At 44.5% G+C, this 15,090-nt stretch overlaps 1 protein-coding gene across 1 annotated transcript; it reads left to right on the forward strand.

The window, feature by feature from the left end:
- Positions 1-2,267: 2,267 nt before the first annotated feature.
- On the forward strand, positions 2,268-13,025 carry bmp4 (bone morphogenetic protein 4). The gene is made up of 4 exons (XM_071538582.1): positions 2,268-2,285; positions 6,771-6,893; positions 7,654-8,018; positions 10,612-13,025. Exons 3-4 carry the CDS (start codon positions 7,661-7,663, stop codon positions 11,469-11,471), a joined length of 1,218 nt encoding a protein of 405 aa, XP_071394683.1. The 5' UTR covers positions 2,268-2,285; positions 6,771-6,893; positions 7,654-7,660; the 3' UTR covers positions 11,472-13,025.
- The last annotated feature ends 2,065 nt before the right edge of the window (positions 13,026-15,090 follow it).

A 15,090-nucleotide genomic window follows, 5' to 3' on the forward strand; every position in this document is an offset into this window, starting at 1 on the left:
GTTTGTATGCCATGTTTTGGTTTTTAGATATGGGGCTACACTTTTGTTTATGTTTGGATTAGGGATTAGAAAAAAGGTAAGGGTGCAGGCAGAAACTCTTGTCTGACCCATACATAAGATTTTGAAATAGCTTGTTGAAACTTGGGTGGTACTGAGTATGATCAATCTTATTTCACGTTCAAAACCATTTTTAGAATTTACAAACCTCTCAAAATTTACTGAAAGCATTCCGAATAACTGACAATTAGCCTAAATATTCAAGCTAACTATTCAAAAAGACACTTCCTCTTGTTTAATTAATTGTATAGGCTTTTTTTTTTTTTTTTGTTATGCAGTTTTGCTGCATGGTTCCCTAACCCCATCTCCACACCTATAATGTGTGCGTCATCCCAAAGATATTCCAGTGTTTCCCAAAAGGGAGTCCAGGGACCTCCATCGGTCCTTGAAGGAGGATCCCCACCAAATTAAAGATAAATTTTACTTTCACTATTATTTAATTCCCTAGACAATGAGCACAAGAATAAGGATAATAAGGCACAAGGTATAAGGATGAGTATTTTTTTGTATTGTAGGCCTACAGTGTCATTGTGTTCCTCGAAAGGCGCTTTAAATAAAATGTATTATTATTGTTGTTGTTATTATCATTAGTATTATTATTATTATTATTTTCATTTTGATCAGAGGTTTCACTCTTCTGTGGTTGTCACCCCACATACAGTATAGATAGTTATGCAGTTCTATGCCAAATCATGACGACAAAAATCTTCTCAGATGGGGTTCCCTGGGTCAAAGTCATATCAAATGGGGGTCCAGTGTGTCTCTACTGGGGGTCCTTGACATGAAAAAGTAGTAGCAGACCTCTAAATGCTCAATCCCAGATGACCGTAACCATAGGAACACAATAAACAGAGAAGCTGTTGAGTAGTGGAGGACAGGGAGCACTTGAGTTTCTCCATGTGCCATCAATGACAGTGAGCGAAGAGATATAAAGGACCAAATTGACACGTAATTACGTCGGTATAACACGGGGAGTTATATATGGCATATGGGCCTGATGTGTGGATAAATGCCTCCACACATAGGCTATCTGCGCAAGAAAATTAATAACCAAGAAATCAAGAAATGTTTCGGGAAAAAAAATAGATAAATAGATGAATAAATAAATAAATAAATAAATTAGCCTACCAAATTTTCCTCAATTATCCTCAATCCTCAATTCAATATGCGGGGAACCCCCTCGTCTAATATCATGTGCCACCAAAACTCTGAGGCTATCGAATACATTTCTGGGGGCAAACGGAGCAGCTGATGACTGAGTAGATTTCATTATTTGATAAATTATTAGAAGTAGGTCACCAAACTGTTGCAAAGCAGCGCACAGTTTAGAGGGAACATTAGCTAGTCCTGAATATCCTGATGGGATTTTTTTGGATATGGCTTCCGAATAGATTTATGGCATTTTCTTTACTTGATAGGCCTTTTGGATCTCTATTATAATGATAAAAATTGCAAAATCTAATTTGGACTTAGGCTAAGATACGGAAAGTGCCCGTACCTTACCATACCCAACTGACGCCCAGTCAAATTCTCTTGCTCTATTCGGACAGTTTGGCGCAGTTTAACACGCCAGGACTTCGGGCATATTTATTTTGGATGAGGGGAACCGCGACGTTATAGCCTCCCACATGAGACTGCATTCAATAAACTCGTTTACTGTCTGGATCCCAGCATTTAAATGCAGATGCAAACTATTGAGTATTTGGCCCGTCGGCATTATTCATAGTCAAATTACAAAGTTTCACGCAATGAAAAAAAAAAATGCTGCGCGCAACGTGCTTTCTTTATTTCCAGTGGAGGAGGAGAGAAGGGGGGTTATCCAAGGTGTTTGAGACAGATGAGTGAGGTGGGGGTCGGGCAGGGAGGAGGAGGCAGGGAGGGTAAATTGGGCGGACACATAAAAACTGCAAGGGGCCATAGATGCTGGATCATTTGGAGAGTCTGCCCGTCCTGCGCACTGTCCGCCCTCACGAACTGTACTGGAGACAGATAGGAGAGCCCGCCGCAGAGCCGGAGCGCCTTCACACCGACCCCCGTCTCCTCTTGTCTTTTTTAGAGGGGTCGTTAAGGGATTAATGAGCCAAAAAGGCACCCAACTTCTCCTTTAAGGCTCATTTCGGCGTTTTTTCGGTACACGCTTTACCTGGACTGCCTTTGCGTGGAGAGATCTCGCACCTTCCCTTTTGTCGTATTCACTCCATTCGAGGATACCTGTACCCCTACTGATGGTAAGCGCCCCGTTTACTCACTCTGGCACACACACACAGACACACACACACACATATAGCCTAACAAGGATTCAACGGATCAGCTTTTAGAAACCGAACCTGTTGAATAATATAGTGGGAATCTCGTTGACAGTTTGAGACTTTACGTGCTGGTCGGGGTCGTCCGCATTTAACCGACTTGGGTCTTCAGCATTCCTGTAAGAAATGGACAAGGATACAAGCTCATAAAAATCCTCAAAAAAACCAACCATAACGAAGCTGCAGCTGAAATAAACAGGAATAAAAATGTGTTTTGAGAGCAATAGTGCAGTGATTCTGGTGGAGCACAGTACAGCAGGTTAGAGCCTGTTGTTCAGCAGCGACAAACCAACATAATGAGGTCATTTTCAAACACACAACAACCAAATTCTCCGGACTTCTCGCTCTTCCACACACTTAGAATTTATTTACATTGTGCACATGTGCAACTTTTCCCGAAGTTAGGCCAACATTTGCCAGTTCAGACACCTGCATCTGCTTAATGTCCTCCCCGTTGTGCGCATAATGCTGTGTAGCTAAGATGGAAAATGACTATCGCAGGATTTAAACTGGAGTAGAAATCACACTTTTGCTCTCGCATAACCTCATGTTCAACCTACATTAGGTGCATTATTAATCTCTGGTTCACTCTACAGGCTTCAAGAATATATATAGCCTATATATTTTTTTTAAATGTCTGCTTTAATTCCCACGTTTAGCCTACTTTGAAATGACATAATTATTTCTATCCAGCGACGTTTGGCAAAGTCTGCACAAACTTTACCATTATTATAAACTTGTGTCAGCATATTTAAGTATCATATAAAGCTACAGTAGCTAAATGTGAATTCAGTAGAACAACATTATAATTACACGGGCGTAGGATCACATCTGTCCTCTTATTTCCTAACAAAAGTCGGTAATTACAAAGTATCGAATTGTGTCATTTTATACAGTAAAGCGACAGACCAGACATGAGAGGCCTACGGGCGCATGGCGTCCTTGGCACACACTTTTCCTTTCCAAATCAAATTTCTATGCAATCATGCAGGGAAATGGACTCATCAAGGCTTGAGTGCTTAATTCGACTGCATGTGTTTTGATGAAAAACCAAACAAGTTATTTCCTAATCCGTGTAAAGTGAATAATTTTTTTTGCATGCGGCAGACAGAAGGTAAACTTCTCTCGTTCATTTGAGGAAAAAGTTGGCCCAGGGCTAACTTTTGTTGATGCTAACTGATGTTTTGTAGCTTTCAGGTTTTAAAGTTGGATCACGAGCGGTTACATTTATCACAGCTCACTAATTGTTGTGTAAATCAGCTGGAGGGCACTTGACGTTGCCAAACCCAAGTGTTTTTATTTCGCCTTAATTCATTTCTCCTTAAAGAGGGCTAAATCAACATGAGGATATTTATCTCTGGAAAGACATGCAGCTCATCATTTATATCGGAGGACTTGCCTTTCAGAATATACAGCCTAACAAAACCATTAACCTGGTTTCAGTGATCTCACTGACTGCGAATGTTCTTACTGCTGAATTGCTCACTGGGAGCAAATAAAATCCCAAACCTAAACTGTTCGACAACAGGAGACAGTGCTGGACTCTTTTTCACACAATAAGGATATTGCATTTTGTTACGGGCATTGGCCCAAAGGGAAGCCTCGGTTACAATTTAAACACATTCTAGCTTTCGTTTCAACTCGGTCGTTATCAGAAAGGTAAACAAACCATTTAAATTCTTTTGTAAAAAGAAAAAAAAAAGAAAAGAAAAAAAGGTAGATAGTAGTTGACATTTTGGTCGTTTTTTCCCTAATAACTGTTTGTGCAACTAGTGGCAATATGTTTGGTTAATTTTTTTGGAATACATAGAATTAACACAGTATCATAATGTGTGTATTTAACAGACGCACATAGCAAAAAATATAGCAAGCAAATAAAAAAATAAGATTATGAAGGTGCTAGCAGCATGTTGGTAAACTGAGCACTGGCAGATAAAACAGTAAAATCAGGCCAGGGATTTGTCTGTTCCCGTGGTAACCTGCTGCCCTCCTCCCTCCCTCCTGTCTTCCCTCCCACCATCACTGTCAAATTCCTCAGGAAACACATCTGAAGAGCCATGTGCATAGTCTGATCACATTATCTCTGGTCAGAGAGAGGGAGAGAGAGGCCAAGGGGGATCTAGCAAAGCCAAGGGCAGTTGACTGCTCGGGCCTAATTGCACCCTGCTCTGCATTTGTTGCAAAATATGGCTCTGCCTGTAATCCAGTTCAAAACGTCTCCCAAGTGTGAAGTTTCCTAAAAACAGTCTATAATCTGGGAATTGTCATTTGCTTTCATCCTGCTGAACAACCATAGGAGTAATTTAAGTTCATGAAGTTGAAGCTGATAGTAAATCTTCTAAAAATCGTTCAGCCATCGGTATAAAATATTCTGGTTTTGTGTTAGCTGCTAATGTTTTGCTTTTTTATCATCACTGGTGAAAACAGGCCAACAAACATGAATGCAATGACTTTTTCCAGAGTTGAAAGTTCCTCCCTGTCTGTCTTACATCTTCTTTCATCATCATCGCACCACTTTGAGAGTCTGTCTTTTTTAGCCTGCAGCTTTGTCAGTGGCTGGTTACAGTTACAAGATGTTCTGTATGGTCAGTGTTTTTGAGTGCTATGAATCCCTGTAATCATGGGAGAGGCCCTCTCTGTACAATGAGCGTTTGTTGTCAGAGATGCGCACACACACACTCACTCACACACACTCACACACACACATACACACACGTTATCCCCCCACCCCATGGGTAATAGAGCTGATCATGTTCTGAACCCTCCTCTCTCTCCGCCGCAGTTCTCACGGACATGCAAGCAATGGCACACACTCGTGCACACACACACACAAATTCTCACTCACACACACACAGCATTCAGCTCATGTACACATACCGCACATCACTCTTTCACACACACAGGATCTAGTGTCATGACCGAGAAACGGGGGTCAATCGGGGGTCAAAGTCTAATGCTGTTAGGAAAGAGATCCTTGATTGCATGTACAGTGAGCCATGCAGGGACCGAGATAATCACACAGATATGAACCCAGACATGCTCACACACACACACACAGACACACACACACAAACCCACACATGCACTGTATGTTACACACACACAATGTTCCTGTTAATGTGCATCCTAGCTGTTGTAATGCTTGGGTGCATTCCAGTGGAACGGGCTCCAAATGATGACCAAAGACTTGCGTCGCTCTGGAGCACTGAGTTGAAACGTCTGCTCTGCTCTGTGGTGCTGTTGTTTGCCCAGGCCCACTCACTCTGAAACTCTTTAATTTTATTAGCGTGATTCAGCGATGCACGTTTAAGTGACGTTTAGGTAACGGAATCATTAGAGCCTTAGTTGTTGTGCGTTGTGATACCAAGAGTGTCAATCACTGTTTAGGCTGTGGAGAGTCATTTTTTGCCATTTTGAAGATTTCTGTTTGCAGCAGCTGCTCCTAAATAGCTCTACATTCTCAACAAAAATAGCGTTCTCTTACTTTTTTGAAAATCTGTTATGTTGTGATTGTGTCGAGTTTTAGTGCAAAATATACCCGGCACAAAACATACACTTAACTGAGTATAACTATCCACCGGTGGACTGAAAGCTGTGCTATTGATGACAGTGAGGTCAGAGGGCAGAAGGCCTGTCATCAGCGTCACCATAACCCGTGTGATCCCTGAAGTGGGGAAGCGTTACCGGAGAGATGAAGCTCTTTTGAAACGGGTGTGTTTAGCTCCTTGTCTGAAACAGGTGATCTCAGTTGTTTGGACGGATAAAGGTTGAGTGAGTTCAGTCGGAGACACTTTCTGTAGGCAAACAGTCTTCTCCTCTTGGATATCTTGGATATAGATTTCCCTGATCAAAGATGTCATGTGTTATCAGTTTGTGGTCTATATGTAAACATGAAATGATAGTTTGAGTCGTTTGTTTTTTTTTTCTATTGAAGTGAGTGTTTATCTAATGATTTCTTTCTGGGGCAATGACTTGGCCAACAGAGTAAAAGTTGGCCTTAAGTAGCTGCTGTTTGAAAGGGTTAATCTCTGGAATAGATGTCATTATTTGATCATGTGCATTTTATGTGTTTTAGGTGAGTGTAAAGCATAAGGCATCTGCCCTCTGTGTTGTGGCACTTACCTCCTTACATTCCAGTTACAGTAAATAGCTAGCTTAGCCCACGAGCCAAAATGATAAGCCTTAAAGAGACACTGGGTGCCTCTCTCTCTCTCTCTCTCTCTCTCTCTCTCTCTCTCTCCCTCTCTCTCTCTCTCTCTCAAAAACACACGCACACACACATGCGGTCACTGAAACAGACACAACACATTACCAGCTACTACTCTTTAAGTAAATACCACGTAAAAACCTCAAGTGTTTGCATCTGCACTCGGTTTATAAATCCTCCTCTTCCTCTGTATTTTTCAGGAACAGGGTCACTCCAACGTTCTCCTGCAGCCTCCCAACACCACCTAACATTTCCTGGAAGAACGCGTCCATTGCCTGCTCCCAACAAACATGGACTGTTTTCCCATGCTTTATTTTCTGTCGGTAAGTAAGTGGACCACAGCAATTCAATTTGTGCCATGTGACACATTGTCACATCTTGCATTTCCCCCCCTTTTCTATCCTCTAAATCTCTGATTTATGTGGCATTCATCCAATCTTTAATTGAAAGCCCCTCTGGTGTGTTGAGTAAGGCACTTGTATGAGGAGGACCTTCTTTTCAGTGAAAAATGTGTGGCACATGGTCCTGCGTTTGCCCATGGCTTGTTGGATCAGACTGTGAGGGACTCTGGCTCCTTATCGAGTTAAGAATTTGCTCTGACCCCCGGGCTGCCTCTCTTATTTGTCTAATCATAGTGGAGGAGGGAGGAGACGGGGGGAAGGGGGAGAGTGAAGAGGAATGGCCCTCAGATTCCATTCAAAAAGCTGGGTTCTTAAACCAGCTGTTTACCTTCGGAGGATGTCGCCAGAGATAAACTGCAAGTGGTCTATCTGATCGGGGGCTGCTTTACTGTAAACAAGGCAGACCGGACTATTAAAACCAATTAGAGCACACTCTCAGTGGGAAAGTTTAGAGGAGTGAGGTTACTTTGGAACTGGTGAAGAGATGTAGCAGAGGGGAAGACAAATCTTTAATGCCACTTAAAACCTTGGCCCTCTCTCCCTCTGCCCCTTCCTCTCCCCCTCCCTCCTCCCATCCTTCCTCCTCTATCTTTCTCTATCTTTTTCTGCCCTTCTTCCCCTCTGGTCTGTTCAGTCCTCTCCTAATCCTTTATCTCCCTGTGCCATCTGCTGCTTCCCTCAGAGACATCATGATTCCTGGTAATCGAATGCTGATGGTCATTTTAATATGCCAAGTCCTGCTGGGAGAGAGCAACCATGCTAGTCTGATACCTGAAGAAGGGAAAAAGAAAGTGCCGGGCCTGCAGGGTCGTTCGGCCGCTCAGAGCCATGAACTGCTGCGGGACTTTGAGGCCACGCTGCTGCACATGTTTGGCCTCCAGAGGCGGCCGCGGCCCAGCCGCTCGGCCACCGTGCCCCGCTACCTGCTGGACCTCTACCGGCTACAGTCGGGCGAGGCCGAGGAGGCCGGAGCGCACGACATCGCCTTCGAGTACCCCGAGAGGTCGGCCAGCCGAGCCAACACTGTGAGGGGCTTCCACCATGAAGGTAAGGAAAGCAGGGAGGGAAGTGTGGGGATCGTGGTGTGGAGCAGAGAGGAGAAGGAGGGGGATGAAGTCATGTAGAAATAAGGAGAATCTCTTTTCATCAGCGGGAAGAGAGATGACAAAATGCAGTCGGTCTGCACAGAAACACTAAACCACAATGGAGGTCATTGTCTCTTGGCATTCCAATGATTTTGGTAGTAGTACATTTCATTAGCGTGGGCGTGGACTCCTAAGTATTAAGGGTGAAAAAATACAACATTTCCTACGTGATTGTAAGGCAGCCCCACCCATCTCAGCATAAACCAAAGAATCTAAGGATGTGGTTACAAAACGCTGTCTAAAGAGGGGCAAAAAATTCTGCTAGACAAGCTTCGCCTCTCTCAAGAGCCTCATTTGACAAAACTCACTGCGTGTTTGGTTAGCAGCTCAAGGAAAAGCATACCTCCATATTACTGAGTTACACTTCTCACCCCACCCAGCACAACATGGCTTAAAAAAGCCCCGTCTCGGCCTGGAGTTGGAGCGTGCTCCTCTCTCATGTCTCCAGTTTATATGGAGGGCTCTTTTAGAGGGACCTTCCTCAACATGCAATTATCTTTAATGCTACTCTGCAGCCTTCTAAATAAAGCCCCTGCTGCCAACAATGTGGGCGCTGAGAGCAGACGCTGCAGCTCTCCGGAGAGATGGAAAAACAGTCTCTGAAGCTGGGGTGATAGAGGGACTGGAACGTGGAGAAGAGGGGGGAGAGCTAGAAGGGTTTCTGTTTATTGTGGCTTGGATCTGCTTAGTTTTAGTTAGAAAGGCAGAGGTTTCAATTAGGCTCGGAGCATCTCCAGGTTGACTGATCTGCTCAGAGTACAGTGAGGTTGGAAAGCAAGACTGACAGGCCTTGGGTTAAAGTTTGAAAAGTCCTCAGGATATGCAGGGAGAGATTGAACTCGTGTACCAGAGTAAGCAAGTGAGGAAGTGATCGGCGTAGCGTAGTAAGTTGAGGCAACCGGGGAGCTTTAGGGCTGCAGAACATGTCCGCCCTCAGGGGGAGGAGGGAGGGAGGAGGGATGAGTCAGCCTTAATGGGGCCTGTCTAACACACTACCAGCGTTAACACACACCAACACACACCAACACGGCAGAGTACCAAGGCTACTCAGGAAGAAAGAGCACTGCCGCTGGAGGAGGCACTGCTGCCTATGATGCAATGTGTGTGTGTGCGCGCGCAAGAGTGTGTGTGCATATGTGTGTTTCTACTGCTCTCTACAGGCATTTACCCTCCTTCTCCTTTGCTAAACTATGTTAATAACACGCTTTGAGGCCTTTGGAGTGGGAGTGTGGACTTGTTGCTCGCTTTCATGGAAGCACCATTGTGTGATAGTGTAATTCAGTGGAACATAGATGTCTTCCACAATGGGTTGGTCAGAGAGAGACCAACAGCTATGGACAATTAGGTGAAGAGGAAACATTTTGTTTGAGTTCAGTTGGAGAATAGGATTAAAATACAAGGCATCAAAGACTACGGATAATGTAAAAAATTGAATGATCTGCTTTCTATCCCTTCACTTTCTTACTTGCAGAATCTCGTTTATCCAAGCCTCAGACTTCTGAAGTGGCCAATCTATCAAACGGGATACTTTTAGTAAAAAATACATCAAAGGGCAAATACATTATACTGACTGTTTGCATTCATTCAGCTGAAATTACCTTCAGCATGTAACTGCGAATTAGACTGTGCAGAGTATCTCAGAAGGTGTGTGCGTGCACATTTCAAATTTTGAATAAGCTTTGGTTGGGGATTTGAATACATCGCATTTTTCTCAAAAGACCTCCTTTCCTAAGGGTTTCAGATAAACGAGATTCTACTGTATTGTCTGAATCGGTAATGATTATTCATGATGAAAATGATAAATGTCTTAAGTGAACAAACTGCAGAGCTAATCAAAAACACAGCAGGTTTTAATAATGAGAACCACCTGGGTAAGATTAAGGCCTGGGTGTGAAATAACAGGGGTGGATTGAGCAGGAAAATAGTAGACACAACATTCCTTTCCCCAACAATGGTGATCTTGCCAGAAATCTGCAGACTGAGCGTGGAACAGGGAGCCTCCACTGTGTTTATACTGTAGCTGTGGTACGTTAATCACCACCCTCCTCGTAATGCATGTTTCAGCAAAGTGCTCAGAGAAAGGCATTGAGAGAAGTGCTGGATAATCCTTATAGATAGATAAGGAAGCGTGGACGATGTATATTTGTATTCTTGGATACCCGAAGGCGAACATGTACATTCTTTTATGTCAATTAAGGCATGTTAGAGTGTGGAGGTGTGTGTTTAGCACAGCTGAAAGCAGACTGCAGCAACTTTAACTGCAGGTAATGTCAGAATGGGAAAAATAGGGATGGAAAAAAGGGACCATTAGGGATAAAGATTTTATATTTTCATGGCAGCTTCAATCTGTATATTTTTGATCGCATAACATGTAAATCTGAATCAAAGTTGTGAATATATTTTCTATACGTTACATCATTGTTTCATTTTTCTTTTCATATGAGCCATTCTGCCATACAAATATCTCACGTGTTTCTCCTCTTGTTAATTTTCAGAACACATGGAGCGAGTGCACGAGGGCAAGCCGAAGGACGGAGAGACCCCGCCCCTCCGCTTCCTGTTCAACCTCAGCAGCATCCCAGAGGACGAGCTGCTCTCTTCGGCCGAGTTGCGGCTCTACCGTCACCAGATCGACGAGGCCATCGCCGACGCCGTCTCGGACGACCGGGGGCTTCACCGGATAAACGTGTACGAGGTGCTGAAGCCCCCGCGGGCCGGGCAGCTGATCACGCGGCTCCTGGACACCCGGCTCGTGCGCCACAACGCGTCGCGCTGGGAGAGCTTCGACGTCAGCCCGGCCGTGCTGCGCTGGACGCGCGAGCGCCTGCCCAACCACGGGCTGGCCGTGGAGGTCCTGCACCTCGACGAGACGCCGCGCCACCGGGGCCGGCACGTCCGCGTCAGCCGCTCGCTACACCAGGAGCCCGGCGAGGACTGGGAGCAGCTACGCCCCCTCCTGGTTACCTTCGGCCACGACGGGAAGGGTCACCCGCTGACCCGCCGGGCCAAGCGCAGCCCCAAGCAGCGGGGCCGCAAGCGCAACCGCAACTGCCGGCGCCACGCGCTATACGTGGACTTCAGCGACGTAGGGTGGAATGACTGGATAGTGGCGCCCCCTGGGTACCAGGCCTATTACTGCCACGGGGAATGCCCCTTCCCTCTGGCGGACCACCTGAACTCGACCAACCACGCCATCGTTCAGACACTGGTGAACTCTGTGAACACCAACATTCCCAAGGCCTGCTGCGTGCCAACAGAGCTCAGCGCCATCTCCATGCTCTACCTAGATGAACACGACAAGGTGGTCCTAAAAAACTACCAGGAAATGGTAGTGGAGGGCTGCGGCTGCCGCTAACACGCTGACTAACTAGAACTCGGACTGGGCGACTTGAAACAAGCAACACGGACGCTAAAAGAAATCAGAAGGTCTTTGCTCCAAAAATGTTCACTTGGACCCTTATTTATAACTTTTATGTTGAGGTGTATGTTTGTCTCACTTTTTTTTGTTTCCTTGACAATATGATCATATATTTTGACAAAATATATATATTTATATCTACATATTAAAAATAAAAGTGAGTCCTTATTTTAAACATAAATAAAAAGCTGTACAACTTTTCATAATGTATATTAGATTGTATAAGTTTTTTTAATGAGAAAATAGTAAAAAAAAATATAAAAAGTAAAGTTTATTTACTGGTAATATTTATTGCTTTCATATTATATACATTTTGAAGAAAAATAAAAACATGAATTGCCTTCCAATAATACATTCGAGCAGATCAAGATGCACCATTTGTGTACTTGCGTAAATTAGAGCACTGCGTGAATTTGTCACAACACTGATTTTTTTTAATGAATCAGTTGAAATAATCAGAAATGTACATTGACTTTAATTAACCTCTTTACATTGATCTTAAACTAATGATTTTTATTAGGTAAGCCCCTTGGAACAAAAAAATCCATTTTACATTCTTGTGAAATATCTGTAAAAACGATCAAGTTAAAAGGGGTTGTAAAAATGAAAAGTTGACAGCAAACTTCTTTTACTGTTTAACATGAATTTGGATTTAAACTCTAAGTCTGATACTTAGCCTGATGGCCTTTTTTTAATGTGTTCAAATCATTTTTTTTTTTTAGCTAAAAGATAAAAATAAGCAGAGAAATCTTTCTGATGCTCTGTGTCTCCCAAATAAAAGAATGTTTGGTTTATTATCTGGCATCTCACCAGCTTCGAATGATTCACACTTCCGCAGAGAATGACAAACAGTGGAAATTATTACCCTGGACCTATTGTACTGCATTTATTTAATTTCCCTCCTGTTTTCAACAATAAGCTGTTTGCCATTTCAGTGATAGCTCACGAGACAGAACTGCACTGCTGCCTGGAGTCGGCCTGCGGGCTAGCCCTTATTGTTCTCAAATTTCACTTTTATGTCAATTAGGCTAACATGTGGTGGTTGGACACTCACTAATCCAATTGCAGTCTGGGCGGGTTGTTGAGGCTGACTGCGGGAGACTCTCGGGGAGTGATCCTATTGTTCTTGACGTCCCCACATTGGGGGCATGATTGTGGCCGATGCGTCCTGCCCTGACACAAGGCGGCTGAGTCCTCAGAAGAATCAAAGGTTAGACGCTCTGTCTCCTGCCTTTGTCTTCAGCGGCTCATGCCGGCAGAGCAAAGACGCCTGTCTCCAACCTGTGCCCCATCACACAATAGGCTTCTACATCACTTATTTACAAGCCGACGGCTGGCCCAAATTATATGATAACGTTTAGAGAGGGCGACTCCTTTGAACTGTTGGGGGACGTTGGGCCTGCATTGTTTCACAAAGAGCGGCCTGTACACTGTAGTGTCAGACTGATGAACTAATGGACTTTATTTAACTACACAGCTGCCGGTATCATCGCTCCCTACATGAATTGTTTTATTAATAGCCTATGTTTATGCATAAATCCAACATGGTTCCCACTGAAAACTGGGCCCAGATTTAGATTCACAATTAAATATCGTCAATCTCAGAACACTACTTCTTTGTTCGTCCAGAGCTTAAATAGAAAGGTTTGTTAACTGGTATGTCCGACAGTTGTGTCAACAGAAATAGTGATGACATTAGTCTATTTTTAATGACAAGTCAGGTTTGTTAGTCTTTCCTAGTCCGTGCTCACCTACTGGAGCGAGCGCAGGCCCTCGGGCGCTCTGACGGCTGCTGGGCTTCTCTTTGATGCCTGCATATCAGCCGTAGCCTCGTCAAAAACAGAGGGAGACTGGTGGGGAAGGAAAAGAAAAGAATTTCATTTTGAAGTGGCTGAAGGCAGAAGAGAAGGGGCTGAGGGCGGGAGGTGTGTGTGTGTGTGTGTGTGTGTGTGTGTGTGTGTGTGTGCGTGTGTGTGTGTGTGTATTTGGGGAAGGGGAGTGGGGGGTGTCTTTTCAGCAGCTTGACAGTGCAATTACACACATTTCAACTGATCTCCCCCGGAGTTGAGATAACATCAGCCAGTTATGGTAATTGTCTGCCCGTTCATTATCCCACCTACCCTACACAAAGAGAGGACGCATGTTTATTAAAAGGCCCGGAGAGGGACGTTTATGTAAGCTCAGCACACCCAGTGAGAACTGCCATTTAGTTTACCACCGGTCTGCGTCGAGCCCTCAAAAGTTTATGTTTGGAGGAGGAGGAGAAGGGAGGGGAAGCTTAAGCCTTCAGCAGCAACATGCCTCATGTCCCAAATGTTTCGCGGAGTGTCACTAGCCACACTGCTGATTGTTACCAACTTTAGGAAACAGATAAATAGATAGATAAATGTGTGAGTGTGTGTGTGAAGGGGGATGGGGGTGGCGGGGGGGGTTAATTACAGAATGAGTACTTAAAAAACAGGGAGAGAGGGCTTTGTCATTCCTATGTGACGTGCCACTCAGTCTCCTGTAAGTGCCCGTTCTCACGCAATTACAGGTGAGTCATTATGCAGCGGGTCTATTGACACTGCTCGACTAATTGACTGGGCGAACTCTTCAAAAAGCTTTTTATTTGGACGTTCCGCCGTAAAAGCCGAGCGTTTATAGACAATAAACCTCCCCACAGGAACAAAGGAGGATGATCCCCGGCTTGCATTGCCTTGTTTGGGTGGGTGCGCTCCATACCTCTATCGCTCAAATCTCCTCTTCCTCAGGGTTCCCGGACATGAGGACCTATGTGTGTGTGTGTGTGTGTGTGTGTGTGTGTGAGAATCAGACTTTCAGGTAAGCCATGACTGAAGTAGAAAGGGTTGAAATGCAACATGGCAGCTACTGTAGGGTTTTATTTTAGATCCTTTTCTAATAAAAATTTGCTTTGTGTGTTTGTTTCAATTTCAATGGTTTTGCTGTAGGATGCTACACAACTTTCAGCTCTCTACCTCTTTCTCCCTCTCTTTATTTATCTTTTCACCCTCTCATCTCTTCACAATGGCAGCCCTTGTGCACCTGGCTTTGCCCTCAACCTATTTGAGTGCAGTCATTTTAGATAAAAAAAAAAAAAAAAAAAGGGGGGTGGGGTGATGCTTCCCTATGCTGGAACGAGTGTTTAGAGGCTCTTGTATTAAGCAGAGGAGACGTCACGCTGTGCTGTGCTGCGGTCCCAAACTGGAAAGAGTTACTCTACGCTCTCTTAGCGTTGTTCCATGCTGTCTGTTTGGAGGAGAATCAGGAGGGGCGATAGTGATGATGGCTGATGTCAGTGCAGCTTGAGGTCAGGGCCTCTTGTTTCACTCTCCCACTCATACTCTCTCTCTCACACACACACACACACACGCACGCATGCAGACACACATACATTCTTTCTTACACTCTTTTTCAGCGTATATCATCCTTGCTCACACACACACACACACACACACGCCGGTCTGAAACCCTAGACCCGTGCCGCTGTCCATCTGTAGGGGTTATCTGTGTGTGACACCTCCTCTCACCCCGGCCTGTGACTCATCTCCACCCA

Source organism: Centroberyx affinis, unplaced genomic scaffold (assembly GCF_046629955.1).
Source record: "Centroberyx affinis isolate AG114_WGS23_722 - 3 ecotype Tasmania unplaced genomic scaffold, CSIRO-AGI_Caff_v1 ptg000198l_1, whole genome shotgun sequence".
Lineage (NCBI taxonomy): Eukaryota > Metazoa > Chordata > Actinopteri > Beryciformes > Berycidae > Centroberyx > Centroberyx affinis.